Source organism: Crotalus tigris, unplaced genomic scaffold, assembly GCF_016545835.1.
Source record: "Crotalus tigris isolate CLP2741 ecotype Arizona unplaced genomic scaffold, ASM1654583v1 scf7180000019364.2947544272:3078424, whole genome shotgun sequence".
Classification (NCBI taxonomy): domain Eukaryota; kingdom Metazoa; phylum Chordata; class Lepidosauria; order Squamata; family Viperidae; genus Crotalus; species Crotalus tigris.
In genome coordinates, this window is record NW_024097500.1 from 2125824 (window position 1) to 2147349 (window position 21526).

General features: G+C 42.3%; 1 protein-coding gene across 4 annotated transcripts in view; it reads left to right on the forward strand.

Moving 5' to 3' along the window:
- IGF1R (insulin like growth factor 1 receptor) overlaps positions 1 to 21526 on the forward strand; it is a 125509-nt gene that overhangs the window by 59971 nt on the left and 44012 nt on the right. For all 4 annotated transcript variants that reach the window (XM_039362108.1, XM_039362109.1, XM_039362110.1 and 1 more), the window contains one exon: positions 20454 to 20769. In XM_039362108.1, the coding sequence (XP_039218042.1) occupies positions 20454 to 20769 (316 nt within the window). The remainder of the gene's footprint in view (positions 1 to 20453; positions 20770 to 21526) is intronic.

The following is a 21526-nucleotide window of genomic DNA, read 5'->3' on the forward strand; positions in this document are numbered from 1 at the left end:
TTGGTACATACAGAACAGAATAGAAAGTTTACTACGGTTGCAGACTAGTTACCCATAGAAGCGCGTTAAAAATAAAAATGAATAAAAAGAAAATGCAAGAAAGAAACGTATTACAGTTGGGTGGGTTCATTGAAAGTCGATCCAGATGTCTGATTTTACGAGCAGGATAACAAAATTAGGCTAAATTCAAGGGACTGAATCTGATCTGATAACAGTTGATGCTTGACAGGCTGCTGAATCCTGCCCTTGAGTCAAGTCTAGTGGAAACGCAAGAAAACTGTCATTGCCCAAATTCCGAATTATTGATCAGTCTAGCCAAGTATTCTAATTCTGAGCAGAGCATCTCACTCTGAGGTTTCAGACAGATGATTATCATTATCAGCCTTATATAGAGATGATTAAAATTGTCCTTCCTTCCTTCCTTCCTTCCTTCCTTCCTTCCTTCCTTCCTTCCTTCCTTCCTTCCTTCCTTCCTTCCTTCCTTCCTTCCTTCCTTCCTTCCTTCCTTCCTTCCTTCCCCCTCCCTGCAAGGTGAGTTGGGCTGAGAGAGGGTAACTGGCTGAAAGTCACCCAGCTGGCTTTCATGGCTAAGGTGGAACTAGAACTCACAACTTCCTGCTTTGTAGCCCGGTACCTTAACCCCTCAACCAGACTGGCTCTCTTCTTGAATGCAAAGGATATGCACTCCTCCACTGAGCTTAAATCTCTCATCCAGTCCTTTTCTCTCTTACAAAAGTGAAGAGGCCATTTAAGTTGGTGTAAATAAGGGAAGTCAAAGGAGGAAAAGTGTGCGTATTTGCAGAGAAGCACAAATCATGAAGTTGGGTGACTGCCTGCCTACTTCCTCTCCTGACTCCAGTTGTGATGAATAATGGCCATCTACGAATATGATTTGTTTCTGTGTTTTCCTTCTTACTTTAAAAGAAAAGCTTCATGTGGCTTCAGTTCCTTAAAAGAGCCGGATCACTGCAGATTTATAATCTCGATGGGCTTAGAGATCAAGCACTGCTCCTGCTAGAAACTACAGGGAGTCCTCGACTTACAACTGCACAATTAAGCCCAAAGTTTCTGTTGCTAAATGAGACATTTGTTAAGTGAGTTTTGCCTCCTTTTACTTCCTTGCCACAATAAGTTAACCAAATCGCCGCAGACGGTCAATGGGCTCCCTGTTGACTTGGCTGGCTAGACGGTTGAAAAAGGGGATCACAGGACCCTGGGACACTGCGACCATCACAAATGTGAGTCAATTGCCAAGCATCTGAATTTTGGTCACGTGACCATGCTATGGTACAATCCTAAATGTGAAAAATGGTCACAAGTCCCTTTTTTCAATGCTGTTGTAAGTTCAAATGGTCACTAAATGAAATGTTATAAGTCGAGGACTACCTGTATTTCTTTTTAAGTAGGGGTTCCCTATCTCTCCCTACTCTCTGATTTTATTGTAAGCAAGGTGAAGCAGAAATGAGGCTTGGAAAATAGCTGTGTTTTCTGATTTAAAGTCAAACGGGCTGTGGATTTTAATAAAAGAAAGTGACTTTTTCTTAATCATGATCTGATTCCCCCCCCCCCAAGCGGTAAGTTTTCACTGGATATATCTTGTATTTTCCAGTTATCTTGATAGGCAGGATAATTGCCGATACTATAACATTTAATTATCAGGCTGTCTTGAAAATAGTTTCAGTGCTTTGCTTTGTCATGCAGGCTAAGTGACCTTGGGAAATTGTGTTGCTGCTAGCTTTGAACACTAGCTAGTCACTCTGTTTTCTTTCTAATCTAGGTTTTCACTCTTTCGAATATTTCTGTAAAGTTTCCGTATTCTATTGTCAAGAGTTCTGGGAAAACGTAAGAGTAGGACTAAGGCTTTGACTTGGTGCATTTAAGGATCTCCCTGAGGTTTGGTTCTGAGGTTTTAAAATAGATTCCCCCCCCCCGCCCCCAGGCTAAAATCCTTCTTTAAGGATATTTTACAGATTGGGTGGCTGGTATTTTTCTGATGGGAAAGGATCCTGACGCATAAGAGAAGTAATTTTGTGGGTGCCAGATCTCAGGAGTAGAAAATGCAGAATCTCAAGGTAAGTCGAGCATTTTCCAAAAAGAGCACGGGTTCTGCAGAAAGGATCCTGTGCCAAAAACGTAACCCGTTTTTCATAAACACGGTGGCGCCTTTCAGCCAAAACAAACAACAGGGGACCTTAAATGAACCCGAGTGAAGAATGAGTAGCTGTAGCGCACGGTTGCATTTTATAATGCGATTTAAATAGGCTCTTGAGAGGAGGAAAACAACAGTCTTGGTTATAGGCGTCTCTGGCAGATTTCACTGCCTTTCAGGAGTTGAAAATGTGCGGAGAAGATTGCTCCGTGTGACATCCAGCCTTTATGGGTTGGTTGGCTCTCTGTTTTTATACAATTGGAGCGGGTCCCTTGGTGACTCTAGAAGCCAGAAATAACCTAACTACCTGATCACATGGGGCAAATATGTGGGGAGCAGGAAGGAGTTCATACTTTAACCAGGGCACCGGCAGATATTATCCTGGCCACAGATAAATCCAAAGCTGATAGATTGTGTGGTCGAGTACGATATATAGGTAGTCCTCGACTTACGAGCACAACAGAGCCCCAAATTTAGGTTGTTAAGTGAGACATTCGTTAAGTGAGTTGACTTTCTGCCTTGACGTTGCTTGTCAGAAGCCAACTGGAAGGTTGAAAAGGGTGATGATGTGATCCCGGGATGCTGCGACTGTCGTAAACATGGTTATTTATAAATAAATGTTGATCATGGGACTGTGAGGAGGCTGTAACGGTTGTAAACGTGAGGCTCGGTTGTAAGTCACTTTTTTCACTGCCATTGTAACTTTGAAGAGCTACTATACCAGGGGTAGGCAACCTTGGCTCTTTTATGACTCGTGGACTTCAACTCCCAGAATTCCTGAGCCAGCCACGCTGAGGGGAAAGGGAGAGGTTTCCATGCTGAGCTATGCTGGCTCAGGAATTCTGGGAGTTGAAGTCCACGAGTCATAAAAGAGCCAAGGTTGCCCATCCCTGCACTATACAAATAGTTGTAAGTTGAGGACTGCTTTTATTTCCTGTTTGATTGTTTACCTGGTGTTAATTGGGGTTTATTTGGAAGTTGGTTGCTGGAGAGGAGGTGTTCTGCAGGTCTATGGAGATCCTCCATCATCCAGGTCATAGTTGTCCCAAAGGTGCTTTTTCTAGAGGCAGCTAGACTTTTCTTGTTTTTCTCTTCTCATCCAAGAAGCTTCTTCAGCTCGGACTGGATGGTGGGGAATGGAAGGATTTATACCAGCTGTCTGCAAGGAATATAAATCCTTCCATTCTATACCATCCACTCAGAGCTGAAGAAGCTTCTTGGATGAAAAACAAGAAAGTCCAGTTGCCTCTTGAAAAAGCACGTTTGGGACTCTGTAGCTTCTCTGGTGGAGGATGTTGCATTCGGGAAATTTGTGATCATCATCTTCAACACTCTAGTCCTAAAAACTCCCAAGCAGAGGATGTTCACAGATTGTGGGTGGAAGGATCAAACCTTGCTGAAAGCTTTTTGTTTCTTCCTGAAATTACTCTCCCCCCCCCACTGTTTTAATTTTACTTTGGGGAGGGGAAGGAAGGAAGGAAGGAAGGAAGGAAGGAAGGAAGGAAGGAAGGAAGGAAGGAAGGAAGGAAGGAAGGAAGGAAGGAAAAAGACAATCATTTCCCTGGGTGCCAAGTCCTTAGACAACAATTGAGCTATTGTTAGGCTGTACAAGTAATTCCATTTGATAGAAAGGAACTGGGTAGAAAACACGCTCATATTTCATCTTTACCTACAAAATATTTTAGCACGGGTGCAATGGCATGGAGATATCTAAATCCAGATATTTCTTTTAAAAACAAAACAAAACTTGCTATACATTTTTAAAGACTTGGGGAAGATGAGGTGATTTTCTTATGTTTTTCCAGGACAGCAACTTTGCTTGTGATGGTTTGAAAACACAAGCTGTTGCCTGCAGCCAAAGTCTTCCTCCGGGATTGAATTGTTCAGTGATTCCAGAATAAAAGCCAATTTGTATCACTAGTGAAATAAACACAAGCTGAAATGAGAGGGGATGAATGGAAGGACCAGCATAAAAATGTGTGATTCTGTTGAATCTTTGAAGATGCCCTCAGATCTTTTGTTGGGTCGGTTTGGAGAAGAAGGACTAGGGGTGATATGATAGCAATATTCCAGTATTTGAGGGGCTTCCACAAAGAAGAGGGGGGGGGGTCAACTTATTTTCCGAAGTACCAGAAGGCAGGACAACAAACAATGGATGGAAACTAATCAAGGAGAATTCCTCAGCCAGCATGACCATTGCAGCATCACCAGGGTCACAGTGATCAAAATTCAGACGCTTGGCAACTGGTTCATAGTTATGATGATTGCAGTTTTCAGGGTTCACACAATCCCCTTTTGTGGCCTTCTGACAAAGTCAGTGGGGAAGCTGGATTCACTAAAGAACTGTGTTGCTAACTTAACAACTGCAGCAATTTCAGTTAACAACTGTGGCAAGAAAGGTAAAATGAGGCAAAAGTTACTTAACCAGGTATCTCGCTTAGCAACGTAAATTTTGGGCTGAATTGTTGTAAGTCAAGGATTACGTTATTCGGTTAAAATAATAAAAATGTGCATATCTACTCTGATAATTTGTGAAAAGCTGACAATTAAGCTTGAGAGAGAAATGGACAAAATGTTCTTCCAGCTCATAGATCTGTGGGAAGGAGGTCTCCCAAGTTATGCTCTCTTAGCCAAAAATGCTAATTTTGATGATCATTACAGCAAATAAAGCAGTCTTGACGTCTCTAACCCAGGGTCATTGCTACTAAAGATGATGGTGGTGACTTGGCGTGATGGAGAATTGTCATCTCTAGTTCAAGAAAATGAATACAGATAACTCACTCCAGTCCCTCTTTCTGTGCCACAGATGGATCTGTTTAGCTTTTAGTTAAAGATTAATTTGAAAAAAATCAATTTACAACTGCTTGTGAAGTGGATTGCTGGTAATTCTATTATCTGCTGTACATCAGAAAACATTTCTCAAGTGTGAACAAGCAACAATCCTGGCAGAGAGCTTCGTTTATATACCGAATGTTTTGGTGACTCTCTTTTTTTTAATCCTTTGATTGAAATTTTCTTGCCTGTGTTCTCTGTGCGATGGAAAGAAAACCAAAATTGGACGTATATTTGGAAGGTTCACAAACATTTGAAAGTGTTGATGCTGTAGCCAGCTGGGTGACCTGGGGCCAGTCCCTCATCTCAGCCCAGCCCACCTCATAGGATTGTTGTTAAGGAGAAAACGGGGAGGAAGGTGTGTTGGATATATTCACAGCCTTGTATTACTGTATTTGTGAAAATAACCAAGGCAGAATAGAAATAAATAAGACTAGGTGATGTGCTCTCTAGCAGATTGAGATAAATACATGAACTTGCTGGCAATTCACAGACACCCAAAATCTTTTCCCTGGATCTGGAAAAGGCTTCGGAAATTGTAGCTGACACTTTCCCTTTGACTAAGCTTGGAAGAATAACGGATTGGTTCCTTCACAACGGCTACAGGCATTTTATCTCAATTTGCTGTAATAAACCACAATTCACTTGAGAGCCATTTCGCTGTGGTCCTACATCCTAATGAAGAATCTGCGACAATCTTGAACAGACTAGTAATAGTAACTCGGTGCTAAATAAGGAAAAAAGGCTACGATGGAATCGCTCTCATTCCTTACAAAGGCGCTTTTTATGAATTGGCTGGAGAGCAGTTAATTCCATGTCATCCTTAGTCAATGTCCCTCAAAACTGTCTTATGATTCTCTTATTTTTTTTAAAAAAAATAATTCATTGGTATTTAGATGTTAGTATTTTTGGCCCGGTGATTTGGCTTGGGCAAAAATAACGTGCGTAAGGCAGGGAGGTTTTCTTCCTTCTGCCTAAAAGAAGCAATATCTTTCAGTATGAAATATCTATTTATTGTCGCTGAGACGTTATGTTCAGATGAGGACATCTGATAGGACAGTCTCTGGGGTCTTTCAGTGGTTTGATTCAAAGGTGTCACATAAAGAATGGGCTGGGAAGTGGCATTATCCAGTACAGTAGTCCTCGACTTACAACAGTTCATTTAGTGGCCGTTCAAAGTTACTGAAATGGCACTGAAAAAAAATGACTTAAGACTGTTAAGGATCACAGGATCACGATTCAACCGTGTGGCAACTGACTCCTATTTATGACAGTTTGCAGCGTCCCGTGGTCATGTGATCAACTTTTGCGACCTTCTGACAAGCAAAGTCAATGGGGAAGCCAGATTCACTTAACAACCGGGTTACTAACTTGAGACCTGCAGCGATTCACGTAACAACTGTAGCAAGAAAGGTCGTAAAATGGGGAAAAATTCAGTTAACAACCATCTTACTTAGCAATAGAAAATTGTCATCGTAAGTCAAGGACTACTGATATATCCAGACAGCAGATACCAGTTATAGGATGGCTGCAAAACACTATTAAACTCCATTTCAAATTTCAATTTACAACTGTTTGTATTTATTAACCAGCGGTAACTGTAGAATCTTTCCGTTCAAAAGTACAGATTAGCATTCATTACAGTAAAACCTTGATTCTCTGGACCTCAATTCTGGACTTTGAGTGCAAAGGTCAAATTGTTATACAGGTCGTCTGCAACCGTTCATTTAATGGCTGTTGAAAGTGGTGGCAGCACTGAAGAACTCACTTACGACCAGTCCTCACACTTACAACCATCAGATGCCAAGCATCTGAATTTTGATCACGTAACCGTGAGGATGTGGCAATGGTTATAAGTGTGAAAAAAAAGATTGTAAGTCACTTTTTTCTGGTGATGCTGTAACTTTGAACAGTCACTAAAAGAACGATTGTACATCAAGGGCTACCTGCCTCTTTATTACAGTCTTTCCCCTGCAGCAAAAGACCATTTCTGAATCAACTCATTTATCAGTTCTTAGGGGCTGTGAGCAACCAGACAAAAGGGGTATTTGTATGTGCATTTGTGTCTGGGTGTGTGTTTGCATTCCTCCGTTTGTTTCACTTGCAAAAATAGTTCCAGTAACAAACATTTAAAACAGGCAGAGCGGCTGCGGACGTAGAAGTCCGCCTTTACACTAGCAACAAAGGACAAGGTGAAGGCTTGTGCTTCTGTAGAAATTGTCCTGATCTCGGATTCCGTCGACAGCAGAAAGACCCCCCCAAAAAATCTCGCAGATGCAGCTGTAAGTGGTCATTAAGCAGGAATAAGAACAAGACTCCTGGGCTGCATTCCTCCCCCCATCCTTTCCAGCCGGCCTGCCCCTCCAGGCTGCCCTCCTTTGTGTTGTGCTGCGCCACTCGCCAGGCGGAGGCTGGAGGGAGCGTGACGTTGGCACTCCCCTCGGTCTCCCGCCAGCCAGCGAGAGCTTGTTTACTCCTTTCGCCTCGGAATAACATGCCAGTCATCTGGCACCACCCTCCCTGCCATCCCGTTGGTTCCTTTGCAAATGCCGCCTCTACGGCTGGCCTGTCCAGAGCGGGCCAGCTGGCTGGAGAGCCAGCCAAGGGCCTTTTCTGCCAAGGTCCAAATCTGCACCGCACCGCAGTGCTGTGGTTTGTAGTATTAGGGAGGCGCCCACTTCTCCTCTGGCAGCGGAGGGAGGGGGAGCATGGGGAGGGAGGGAGGGAAGCGCTTCCTGTAAACAGGAGAGAGTCAGTGCATGCAAAAGTCAAAGGATTCCTTGGTGGAAAAAGGCTCCCCTCCCACAGACACAGGGAAGGAGAGATGCCCTCCCCCCCCAAGAATCCCCTCCTCCTGGTTCTTGCCATACTTTGCTTGCTCCGTTGTCTTGTTTGATTGCTTTGTGCTCATTTGCCAAGAGCCAGCCCTGATTCCTTCCTTTCTCGGCTTTGTGTCTTCTCCTTTGCTCACCTTCCAGCTGATTCTAACAACAGCTGGGAAGATTGGAGAACATAGAACACAGAATCAAAGGGCTGGGAGGGACCTTGGAGGTCTTCTAGTCCAACCCCGTGTTCGAGCAGGAGATCTACACCATTCCAGACAAACGAATGCCCAATCTCTTCTTGACAACCTCCAGTGATGGTGCATTCTCAATTCCAGGAGATAAGCTGTTCCAACATTGGAGATTTTTAAGAAGAGATTGGACAACCATTTGTCTGAAAAGGAATAGGCAGGGTTTCCTGCTCAAGCAGAGGTTGGACTAGAAGACCTCCAAGATCCCTTCCAACCATCTCTGCTATTCTTACGGTCTGGAAATTTCTCCGTAGTTGTAGGATGGATTAGGTTGGAGTCTAGGTTGGATGGGTTCCAGATTGGAAGCCTGATTTGATTATGACTACTGCAACTGGAACAAGCTTGGTTGCTAAAGTTGTGCACAGGGAAATCATCTGGGCAGCTGTGGAAAATAGCTTGTTCTTCCTTCTCAGTCCCAGTTGTAGATTTCACTGCTGTCCTCTGAATTTTGGAAGAAGCCTTTGGAATAGGAAACGGAATGTTGTTGTGCTTAGAATCATGTGTATGTTTGTGTTTGTGCAGGCAGGCAGGCAGGCACATGCGCGCCCACACCTCTCACGCAGCTCTTGCTGTGACCTGAATTAAGCTTGCTATTTCCAGGCAGTAGATAGTGCCTGATTCAAGATGACATTATGAGGAGTGGTGGACATGAATTATTTGTGACAAGGCCGCCTGGAACATACAAAATGGAGTCTCTATGCAAAGTGAAAGACTTCCAGCATTTTGGAGGGGAAAGTTGTACGTTGAGATTCACCTCTTCCTTGTAGGAGTGGTTTATCAGCCAAATTTAGCAATGCCATCATGGGGTTTGACTAGGTTTATTTGCAGGGATTTTCCTTGCTTGTATGCCTGGAAGTGCATTATTTTTATTCTTAAAATGTGCACAGAGTCAATTCACCCTAGGGCAGTATCTTCATCAGCATCAATGCAAATGTTGCATAAAAGCAAGGAAATATTCATGCCTTTTTTGACTCATCAACATCACTGAGTTTGAAGAAGGGGAACTGGGGACAATATTACAGAATAAGAGAGTTGGACGGTCCAAGGTCTTCTATTCAAACCCATTGCCCAAGCAGGAGACCCTATACCATTATGGATAAATGGTTGTCCAAACTTGCAGTGATAGATCATCCTCAACCTCTGGAGGCAAGAGTAATTGTTCTCACTGTCAGCAGATTTCTTCTTAGTTCTAGGTTACTTTTCTCCTTGATTAGTTTTCATCCATCGTTTCTTGTCTTTCCTTCTGGTGTTTTAGAAAATAAGGCTGACCCCCCTGTTCTTTGTGGCAGCCCCTCAAATATTGAAGGACTGCTATCATGTCACCCCTTAGTAGTCCTTCTCTTTCTTAGACTAGACATCCCATTTCCTGTAACCGTTCATCATATGTTTTAGCCTCCAGCCCCCCTAACCATCTCAATTCCATTCAAATCTACATTTGATGATTATATGAACTGCAATGATCAGGATTGCTCTGGTTTCAAGAGATTTTTTTAAACAGCTATGTGCCATAAATCAAATACATTTAAATGTTAAATGCTTCCTTGGTTTTATTAATGTCTTTTCTCTATTTCTACTTTTTTGAAGAAAAAAAAACTTCTATATTTTAAACATCAAAAGACTGTCATTGGGCAGCATATAAAGCAGCTATTATTCTGCCCTAAAAGAAAAGTGAAAGCTGACGAAAAAAAGGTGGACACAGCTATGCAGTTGTCCTACTGGTACAGATAATAATCAAGATTTTAATGCTCAGTTTTAATTTATTTATGTTTTAATGTATATGTATAGAAACATGTTTATGACTTGTAAGCTGCCCAGAGTTACCCTACAGTAGGATGGGCGGACAATACATTTAATCAATCAATCAATCTGACTGCATGGACTTGCAGGCAGGGGGGATTCTCCCAGGAATGCCGAGACTTCTTAGGTTGATGTGGTCCACTGGTTGACCGGAAGTTGAGTAAGTTGAGTCGTGGCAATTGAATTTGCTTTACTTTGTGGCTGGAAACATTTCGCTGCTTATCCAAGCGGCCACCCATTTTACCTTGTCTGGCCACCTATTTTACCAACCTCAGGATAGTTGACAGCACTTGGAAACAAAACGCAAAAAAGGTAAAATAAAACTACACAACTCTAATCGTGCAACAATTAAAACGATCCTCTCTCAGGCTGCACTTGACAGTCCAACTCTCATGCCCAGGAACACAAGCACAGCTTTGGGGCCCTGCAAACTGCCAACAAGCCCGGGTGTCTCTCGTTATAGAATTGCCTTAGGCTTAGCCCAAACAATAACAGCAGCACCAGGCTCCTTCACAAGGTTATTGTGAAGCGCACGGAATATTTGTGTGATGCACATTTTTTTCTCTTGGGCGTTCTGGTACTTTCTGTGGAAGATCTGGGTTGCCATTGTGTCTTTTGCAACCCGCATGGTGAATTAACCTTATTGATTCCTGACTCTCGTATGTGACGGGGTATTTTTTTCTTTTTAAATCAAGCCACACAGTAGAAGAACAGCCTGTTTGGCTGTTTCTTTAGAGCAGGGGTAGGCCACCTTGGCTCTTTTATGACTCGTGGACTTCAACTCCCAGAAATCCTGAGCCAGCAGGGCTCAGCTTGGAAACCTCTCCCTTTCCCCTCAGCATGGCTGGCTCATGAATTCTGGGAGTTGAAGTCACTAAGTGACACATTTGTTAAGTGAGTTAATCTCTGATGCCTTGCACTGACGTCCTCTTTATTACACTGCATTTCATTTTCTCTTTATTTAAATATAGTTAGTCCTCAACTTACAGCAGTTAATGACCATGCCAAGTTACAACAACACATTTACAACAGTTACAGCATCCCCATGATCACGTGAACCTAATTTGGATGCACGGCAACTGACCCCTTTATGAGTCACCGTATCCTGGGGTCACGTGATCCCCTTTTGTGACTTTCTGATGAGCAAACTCAACAGGGAAGCCAGATTCTCTTAACAACTGGGTTAACAACAGCTGCTGTGATTCACCTAACAACTTTGGCTGGAAAGGTCATAAAATGGAGCAAACTTCACTCTAAAAATGTTTCACTTAACTACAAAACTTGGGGGCTCAATTGTGGGAAGTCAAGGGCTGCCTGTATACAAATGGAGATACCCAAAAACGAACAGAGAGGAACAGATTGTCATAAAATAATTTGGGTATCTTTGCTTCTCCTGCTGTGAAAATTCTCCCACCATAACTGTGTTCCCATCACTCCGTGATGGATGCTGCTTCAAAGACATAATGAGAGGAAACGGAACTACCGAAGTACACTTTGTAACAGCCAAGTCTGGATATTTGGCAAAAGGCAGTCTATTGTCCTGCGTCTCTCTCTAAGATCTTGAAAGTGGTGGACTGTTTGGGGAAAAGGATACGGAGATTATGGAAACCCTTCACGATTTGAGCAAGTTTGCATTGTCAACAACGATGAGAAAACAATGGCTCATATGATTCCAGGGGAACTCAAGACACTGCCAAGTTGTACAGGGAGTCCTTGACTTACCACAATTTGTTTAATGACCCTTTCGAACTAAAACTGTGCTCTACTCTACTCTATTCACCTTTTGCAAGCTTCTCACAAGGACAGTCAATGGGGAAGCCAGATTCAATTAACAACTGTGTTACTAATTTAACCGCTGCAGTAATTCTCTTAACAGTTGTGGCAAGAAAGATCGTAATAGGGGGCAACACTCATATAACAACTGTTGCTTAACAACAGAAATGTTGGGTTCAGTTGTGGCCATAAGTCGAGGACTACTTTTGTAAATCTGAGACGCCAATTAATTTGGCCTGACAAGTTTTCTAAGATTGGCCCTTTCTCTTTCCATTTCACTCCTTCCTCTCGCTGGAGCTGCCCAAACCAAGAAAAACAGTGGAAGCACCAATGAAAGAATTCTCCAGTTCTTGACTTTGCATAAATTGTTCCAGTCGGACAATAGCGCTTTCTTTGACGCGGAGAGTTGCGTTTTACCGCAGAGCAGAAATGGGACATTTTCTTTTCCCAGCACTGAGCCGGCAGAACTCGGTCAAGTGAAAAGCTTTTCCGACAAAGAAATCTTTGCTTTCTTCAGAAACCTTTGAACAGATCGAGGGGCCTTTGGCAAACTCAAGGGTCCTTGTGGCTCCTTCGGAAACAGTTTTGTGTGCCAAATGCTTTCATTGATTAAAGCAAACTTCCCCGGGTGGGGTGAGAGAGGAGGCAGAGGCTGACGTATTTCTCGGCTGGCCTTGGTCGTCTGCCTCTTCTCCAACCTCCTGGAATTGGCTGGCTGGCTGGGGTGGATTTCACGCTGCAGTTGTAAAAATCCTGGGGTTGAGAAATCCAGAATCCTCAATCCAGAGCCAATTGTTTTAAGCTAGGTTGGGTGGAAAAGTGTCATGGGCAGTAGCATGTCCACACGTCCTCTTGGTGTGAATCTACTAGCATGTGCCAGCCTTTAGCAAGATTTGTCCTTGCTTACATCCCAAGACATTTTTGAAAGGTAGACCATTTCCTGGAGTTGAGAGAAGGAGGCCGAGAACCGTTGGAGAATCTCTATGGACGTTCTCAATCTTCATGGTTGTCCCAACGGTGCTTTTTTTTTCTTTGAAAACACTTCTTCTTCTTCTTCTTCTTCTTCTTCTTCTTCTTCTTCTTCTTCTTCTTCTTCTTATTCTTCTTCTTCTTCTTATTCTTATTCTTCTTCTTCTTCTTCTTCTTCTTCTTCTTCTTCTTCTTCTTCTTCTTCTTCTTCTTCTTCTTCTTCTTCTTCTTCTTCTTCTTCTTCTTCTTCTTCTTCTTCTTCTTCTTCTTCTTCTTCTCCTCCTCCTCCTCCTCCTCCCCCTCTCCTCCTCCTCCTCCTCCTCCTCCTCTTCCTCCCCACCACCACCACATGCCAGCAAGATTCCGTGTAGGTAGTCCTTGACTTACAACCACTCATTTTGTGATTGTTTGCAGTTACAATGGCACTGAAAAAAATGATTTGGGATGGTTTTTTCAAGCTTTTGACCATTGCAGCATCCATATGATCATGGGATCAAAATTCAGATGCTTGGCAACTGGCATGTACTTAGGACGGTTGCAGTGTTCCAGGCCATGTGATCCCCTTTTGCGACCTTCTGGCAAGCAAACTCAATAGGGAAGCCAGATTCACTTAATAACTATGTTACTAACAGTTGCAACGATTGACTAAACTACGTGGCAAGGAAGGTCATAAAATGGGGCAAAACTCACTTAACAACTGTCTTGCTTAACAACAAAAATTTTGGGCTCAGCTGCGGTCGTAGGTCGAGGACTACCTGTATTAGAACAGGAGCCCAAATGTTTAGCTACTCCTGGTGCATCACATAGGAAGGCAGTAAGAGTAGATGCATTTTGTTCATCACTCTTTAGTAAGACATCCTGAATGCATTTCCCTTTAGTGTTAAGAAATTTATTTCCTGTATTGAAAGAGGCAGAAGATTCAGGGGAAAATTTCTTTGTCTGATAGTAATGAAAAAAGACACTGGGTGTTACAGTTCAACAACACCATTGATTCTTGATTTGCGGGGCTCTCGGTGTTTACTTGTTGTTTTACCTTAAAATGTAATTAATACCCTTTTCTCAATAAGCAGCTTTCATATTCTCAGTAAGGAAGAATTTTAAGTTGTGACCATAAAGTTCAGGGCAGTCAGCTGTCAGAAAAAGGGATATGCACCTACTCTAAAATGGTGTGCTAAAGAGTGCAAAGTCTTTCTCCCCGATTACATAAATATTATATAACACAATTGTTTTTTTTTTAATTTATGCATTGGATTTTAACTTTTTTTTTTTTTTTGGCAAGTTCGAGTGTGGCTTGGCATTGGAAGCTGCTCCGCAATTAATGCATTCCTGTAAATTTTTTTTTTAACCACCCTGAAAATGCTACAGGTTGTGTTCCAGATCTGCCTTCTTGATTTGACCCGTTCAGTTCCTTCTTTTACCTTCAGCCCAATCTCTCTCCTCTTCTTCTCCTCCCTTCTTCCCCCTCCCCACGGCCATAAGGAGTGCTTCTTTTGGTTTACCACCCAGCCATTGCACACCAGTGTCTGCAACAATTCCTCTCTACTTGGGAACAGATCCTTCAATTCAGAGATGAAAGGGAGGGAGGGTTGAGTATTTTCAGCTCTGTTTGTATAATGGGAGCTAAACCTACAAGCCAGATAGGATTGGTATGACTAATATTAATTATCCCCCCCTCATGACTTCAGTGTGGGGCTTTTTCTAGAGATGTTGTTTCAGTGGCTCCTAATTGTTTGCAAAGCATATTCTGGAGTTGGTGCTACTTGCTGGTACTTGCTCTGGGTGATTTTCTTTTCCTTCTCTTCTCTTCTCTTCTCTTCTCTTCTCTTCTCTTCTCTTCTCTTCTCTTCTCTTCTCTTTCTTTCCCATGCCTCCTAAAAACTAACTTCATTTGAAAATTGGTAGCGAATGCAAGTACATCTAGAAGTAAACAGCACAAGGGGCCAGGTGACAGGACAATTTATAGCCAAATAAGAAGATGGATAGTAAAGTCTCTCTTAGGGCCTCCATCCTTTCAGACAATAATAATAATAATAAAGAACACTATGAAGGCTAGGTACTAGCAGAAGAGAAGGAAGCTGTAATTTTGAGACAATAGCAGTGATTGAAAGACCACACTTGGGATATTACACCCAGTTTTGGTCACCACATATAAAAAGAGATGTTGAGACTCATATGTTGAGGTTGCATTAACTGAGGGATAGAATCAAGATCACTTGAAGTATTACTACCATTTTATAATGCCTTAGTAAAACTACACTTGGAATATACAGCATCCAGTTTTGGTCACCACAGTATAAAAAAGATGTTGAGACTCTTGAAAGAGTGCAGAGAAGAGCAACAAACATGATTAGAGGGCTGGAGTGAAAATATATGAAGAACGGTTGCAGGAATTGGGTTTGTCTAGTCTAGTGAAAAGGAGGACTAGGGAAGACATGATAGCAGAATTCCAGTATTTGAGGGGCTGCCGCAAAAAAGAGGGAGGGAGTCAACCTATTCCCTAAAGCACCTGAAGGCAGGACAAGAAGCAACGGATGGAAACTAATCAAGAGAGAAGCAACCTGGAACTAAGGAGGAATGTCCTGACAGTGAGAACAATCAACCAGTGGAACAGTTTGCCTTCAGAAGTTGTGGGTGATCCATCACTGGAGGCTTTTAAAAGATTGGACAACCACTTGTCTGAAATGGTATACGGTCTCCTGCTTAGCAGGGGGGTTGGACTGGAAGACCTCCAAGATTCCTTTGATGATGATGATGATGATGATGATGATGATGACTATGATTTTTCATGAATAAGATGCTAAGAGGGCCAAGTTGAGATTTAGGTGTTCTGTTTCAGCTTTGGGACCGCCAAGTTACCTGTTGAACATGGCGGAGAATGTTATGTGGAAAAACATTTTGATGTTCTTGCTAATACTGTTTGTTTATTATTTATTGGATTTTTATCCCGCCTTTGTTACTTTAGAAGTAACTCAAGTTTGCCCATCAGTTTGCAGTTTACAGCTTGCAGGCAAGTTGAAAACCCGGTTCTGATTGAAATATTACCAACTGCATATAATCAGAAAGGAAAAGGTGAGGGAGTTACTGAGAGTAATGAATGAAGGATGTATCCAGATTTTGATGTGGTATTATATGAGGCATATAACATGGACATAAACAGCTCCTGCGAGGAGGTCAATGAGAAAACCAACTAACGATCTTTGAGTTCAAGGGCGCTGTCTCAGAATTTCTGTGGCATAAGACAGTTCCTGATTTGTTCTTCCTTGGGGACAAACCTGGCTTGTTGGGGGAAATTGCTGTGAGGTGCAGGAGCTGTGGCGTTTACTAAACGTACACGTAATATGCACAACACTTCAAATATTTCAAGCTAAGTTGTTTATTAAGGCCTGTTTTTCTGGGAAGCATCACCATGATAAACAAGGATTAATGGTGTATGTCTTGTATGTTTGAAGAGTGATTCGAACCTTTCCTCTCGAAATAAATACCCTCTAAAGAGCAGTGATTTAAAAGAGATACTTCCTTCTGACGACACCTCTGCCTCTTTTCCCTTAACTGAAGAGAAAGGCGTGATGTTTGTGCTGGGTGATGCACGCAGTATCAGTTAGCAAATGCTTTTATTACTGTCCCTTAATTTTGGCTTGGAAAGCCAAGAAGAGAAGAGGACTAAGAAAGAAGAACATTTTCCCCCCATGTGACCATTTGAAGTTACAGTGGCACTGAAAAAAGGGCTGTTTTTCACACTTATGACCATTGCAGCATCCCCATGGTTATGTAATCAAAATTCGGATGTGACCCGTATTTAGGACCATTGCAATGTCCCTGGGTCACGCGATCCCCCTTTGCGACCTTCTTACAAGCAAAGTCAGTGGAAAAGCCAGAGTCACTTAATAACCATCTTACTAACTTAACACTGATTCACCGAACGTATACATGCGGCAAGGAAAGTCGTAAAATGGGGCAAAGCTCCCTTAACAACGGTCTTGCTTAACAGAGGAAAGTTTGGGCTCCGTTGTGGTGGTAGGTCGAGAATTTTATTGCAAGGTCCAATCTGGATCGGTCATCAGGACCAGAGGTTAGTTCTTTCAAGCTTTCTGACCGACCCAGATTGGATCTTGCAACATGATCCACATATATTTGCCTTCATCCGTGGCTTTTGCCCCCTTTTTCAACTTTTCTTGGCACAGTTGTGAAGGGAGTCACTGCATTGGTTAAGTTAGCAACCTAGTTGTAAAAGGAATCGGGATTTCCCATTCACTTTACTCATCAGATGGTCACAAAAACTGATCACGTGACCCCGGGACACGGCAACCGTCATGGATAGGAACCAGTTGCCAAGCACCTGAGTTTTGATCACGTGATGCTGCAATGGTTGTAGGTGTGAAAAACCTTTTTCAGTGCCGTTATAACTTCGAACGTTGTAACTAAACGAACTGTTGGAAGTTGAGGATATCTGCATTTTCCTCCCAAAAAAGAGAATTTGAAATGGGTCTTTTAAGCTGTAGGAACAGGGAGACATTCCCCCAAACACAGACAGACCCAGCAGTTTCAACACCGCAAGGAGTTGTTTACGTGGGAGAGCGTGGTTTGGCAGGGCATTTGAACTCTTCTTTTTTGTATCTGCTTAAAAAAAAAATCAAAACAAACCAATGAGTAACATCACCCCAAATAAATCGAGTGTGGATTTGGTGTATCCTTGGGTGCACCGACCTCTCTGGCGTGAAATAAAAATTTAGCCTTCCGATTCTTAATGCAGCCCGGAGGCTTTCCAGATTCCCACCCACCCCCTCCAAAATAACGAACCCCTCAAAACTGTGAACTTGATGTGGTTTGTGGCAAGGAAGTATGGATCCTCTATTTGGGTGAATTAAACCAGAAAAAGTTTGTTCCCGATCTATTTCAAACTGGTGAGCTACTTTTTTTTTAGAAGTTGCAGGGAAAACGGTTCTATTTTTTTTAAATGGGAGTGGGTTTTGCTGAAAAAAGAAATGATAAAAAGTTGATTGTCAGCATCTTTTGTGGATCTACCCCTTCTTTGCAGTCCTCATTTGATCATTTCCCTTTCTTCCTAAAAAAACTTTTGGGATCTTAAGTTATAGGCAAACAAGAAACATGCTTTGCCCCCCCCCCCCGAAATTTTGATGGAAGTGTTATTTTTAGGAATGGCTTGTGCTAAACAACGTATGTATGCCAGGTTATGATTTGATTTTTTAAAAACTTTATATGAGGCATTTATTTGCAGAAACTTCACTAGTCACATGCTCTGTTGTTTTTATTTTGGACTTGAGTGGAAATGATTTATTTATCTATTTTGTGTTAGTTTAGTTGCAAGTGTAAACAGGCTCTGGAATTGAAATATATTCGCTAAAACCCCTCAATTTAATGGACTAATGGAGGGAAGGAGGATTCCTTACAGCAGAAGGTCTGTTAAATCTAAATGAAATTTCATGCACAAATATTTTAATTATTATCTCTTCTTATTTATTTCATGCTTGCAAAAATTGTGAATGGGAGTTTATGCTTGTGAGGAAGCAGATGGTGTACAAAAACAAATTTGTCTGCCGCCTCTAATTTGAGCTAAACCGTAATTGGTTAATTTGAGGGTTTGTTGTAATACATAAACATATGAAAGTAACACAACTTATCATAGCTACGTTTTATCTACCTATTCCTGAATTTCTAATTTGAATTCCACGTGATGCAGAGGAGCTAAAACCAAATGGACCACTATTTATTTAAATAAATCAGAAAAGGCAACATTTGGAAACAACATTTTTGGGCAAGATTGTTTGGCTCATTCTCCTGATGGGATCTTCCATATTGAGGAAAAGGTTAGCAATGCTGGACTTGAATAAATATGTGCCAAATGATGAGCATTTAAATGGGGTGAGGGCAGGGGAAGAATTTATTTGACTTACAACCACTTGTTTATGACGAATAACAGAATAACCAAGTTGGAAGGGACCACTGGTTAATTGGCCTCACTGTTAGGAATTTTTCCTTTATTTCTAGGCTGCTTCTCTCCTTGATCAATTTCCAATTAGATTAGATTAGGGCGTTTCAATCTTATTAAAATATCCTAATGGTCATTAGGTCTTACAATGCATGGAAGCATTTTGGGAATGGATGTGTCAGCGTCAGAACATTTCTGGTAAGATTTGAAGCCTAATTGAAAATTTGTCATCACTGTTTTGGAGTTAGGGAAAGGTAGTTTTGTGCTGGAAACATTTATTTATGAATTTTACGCAGTTTGTGGACTTCTAGAAAACAACCAATTCCCATTTAAACGTAGCTCTGCAGCTGTGCCTTTTCCGGTTGGAGTGCTCTCTTGCCAATTGGCTAGGATGAATTTGGGAGCGATCCATCGTTCAGAAGCCCTGTCCATTTTTTATTCTTTATTTAATAAAATGCATGTAGCAACCTGTAATATTCCCTAGATATGGCGAGCAGAGCCCTTCAGAGGCATGGCTTTATTTGATATCGTTGTGTAAATGGGAAATCTCATTACCAGGCTAAATCTTAAAGTTTTGGCACTGGCAGGAGAACAGCCATCCATCTGCTTGCAAGGCTTACTGTCTGTGGAGTTACTGAAGAAATCTCTTAATAGCCTTGGAGACTTCTAATATTTACAGGCATCGAATGAGGCACATCTTGCTGGAGACTAACAAGTCTGGCGTCTGAGCAAAGAGTTCTTGTGACGCGGAGCTAATAACAGCTCACTATTCTGGCCACTTGCTCCAGATAATTCTGGAAACCCTCTTTTAGAAAGAGGACGGGGTCAGGTTATTCTCCAAAGCACCAGAAGGCAGGACAAGAAACAATAGATGGAAAATAATCAAGGAGAGACACAACCTGGAATTAAGGAGAAACTTCCTGACAGTGAGGACAATTAACCAGTGGAACTGCTTGCCTTCAGAAGTTGTAGGTGCTCCATCACTGGAGGCTTTTAAGAAGAGACTGGACAGCCACTTGTCTGGAATTGTATATGGTCTCCTGCCTGAGCAGGGGGTTGGATTAGATGATCTCCAAGGTCCCTTCCAACTTTTTGTATAATAGTAGTAGTAGTAGTAGTAAGTTGGAAGGGACTTTGGAGGTCATCTGGACATACCCAATTCCTGCAACCATTCCTCTTTGCTTGCGCCTTCTTGTTCCACTAACCATTCCTAGTTATCATTGCCTTCTCCAATGAATTGGTACACATAACATAGCCAAAGTAAATCACACGTAGTCTTATGACTTTAGCTTCTAGTGAAGTTTCTGGTTTTATGCGATTTAAACACCTCTCTGTTAGTTACCCTGGCTGTCCATTGTATACTCAATAATCCAGCACCACAGTTCAAAGCCATCAATTCTTTGATCAGTCATTCTTAGTGTAGATGTTGAGTTATTGCCATAAATATTCTGGTGAGATTTTCATAGTGTACCTTCACCGTTGTTTTCCCTAACCCTCCCCATTTATCTGGGCTTAGGACTGGACTCAACCATATGGCTAGGTTCCTTATGCATTTACACCTTGATGGGAAACCTTGATGGCAGGAGAAGCCAAATGGAAACTGATGAACTTTAGCCAACTTTAAGAGCCCTGGTGGTGCAGTGGTTGGAATGCAGTGTTGCAGGCTAACTTATGCTCGCTGAGAAGCTCAAAGTTGATTCAGCTTTCCATTCTTCCAAGATCAGTAAAATGAGGACCTGGATTGTTGGGGGCAAGATGCTGACTCTGTAAACCGCTTAGAGAGGGCTGTAAAGCACTGTGAAGTGGTATATAAGTCTAAGTGCTATTGCTAGTCATGTCAACTCTTGGTCTTTCCTCCCTTCCAATTTAAGGTGGTCTTTTCATGTCTGCTGCTCTGTTCTCTCTCTTTCCAGCCTGTCCCAGTTCCTGTGGCAAATATGCTTGTACGGACCAGAATGAATGCTGTCATCCCGAATGCTTGGGCAGCTGCACCGCCCCCAACAACAGCTCGGCCTGTGTGGCTTGTCGCAACTACCACCACGATGGCACGTGTGTTCCTACCTGCCCACTCAACACCTACAAGTTTGAGGGCTGGCGTTGCATCACCAAGGAGAACTGTTCCCGGATCCCTTCCTCGGATCTACTTGGGGAATATGAGAGCTTTGTGATCCATGAGGATGAGTGTGTACAAGAGTGCCCTCCAGGATTTGTGCGCAACGATACCCAAAGGTAATGGGGAACACTCGTGTGTACACACAGGAATAGCAAGTGTTTTTCTTTTTTCTTGCTGGTGGGCGGTGAGGAAGAGGCTGAACTCTTAACGGGGGTCTCTGAGAATGTTTCAAGCACAGGCAGTCCTCGATTTACAACCCTAATTGAGCCCCAAATTTCCATTGCTAAGCAAGATAGTTGTTAAGCGAACTTTACCCCACTTTACGACTTTTCTTGCCACCATTGTTAAGAGAATCACTGCAGTTGTGAAGTTAGTAAGTGAATCTGGCTTCCCCATTGACTTTGCTGGATGGAGTCACTGAAGCAGGAGGCGTGAGCTTAAATGGACTCCAGAAGATGGTAGAGGACAGGGAGGCCTGGAGGAACGTTGTCCATGGGGTCACGATGGGTTGGACACGACTTCGCAACCAACAACAACAAACCCCACAGATGCTGCGACAGTCATACGTGTGAAAAACAGTCATAATTCACTTTTTTTCAGTGCTTTGAAATGGTCACTAAACAAACGTCTGTAAGTCAGAGGCTATAATTTGCAGCCGTTACCTTCTGTGAAATGAACAGAGATACTAAATTGGTGAACAGTGAACTGTTGTTCCTAGGGAAATAAAAAGTTGGATGTTCTGTAAGATTCTTGTTACCAAAATTTTCATTAACCGATCAACTGAGGATTACATGTATCCAGTATATACTCACAAACTCTGAAAAAGTCGATCCTCCAACTTTTAACCAAAACACCATGAAAAACATGCCTCCT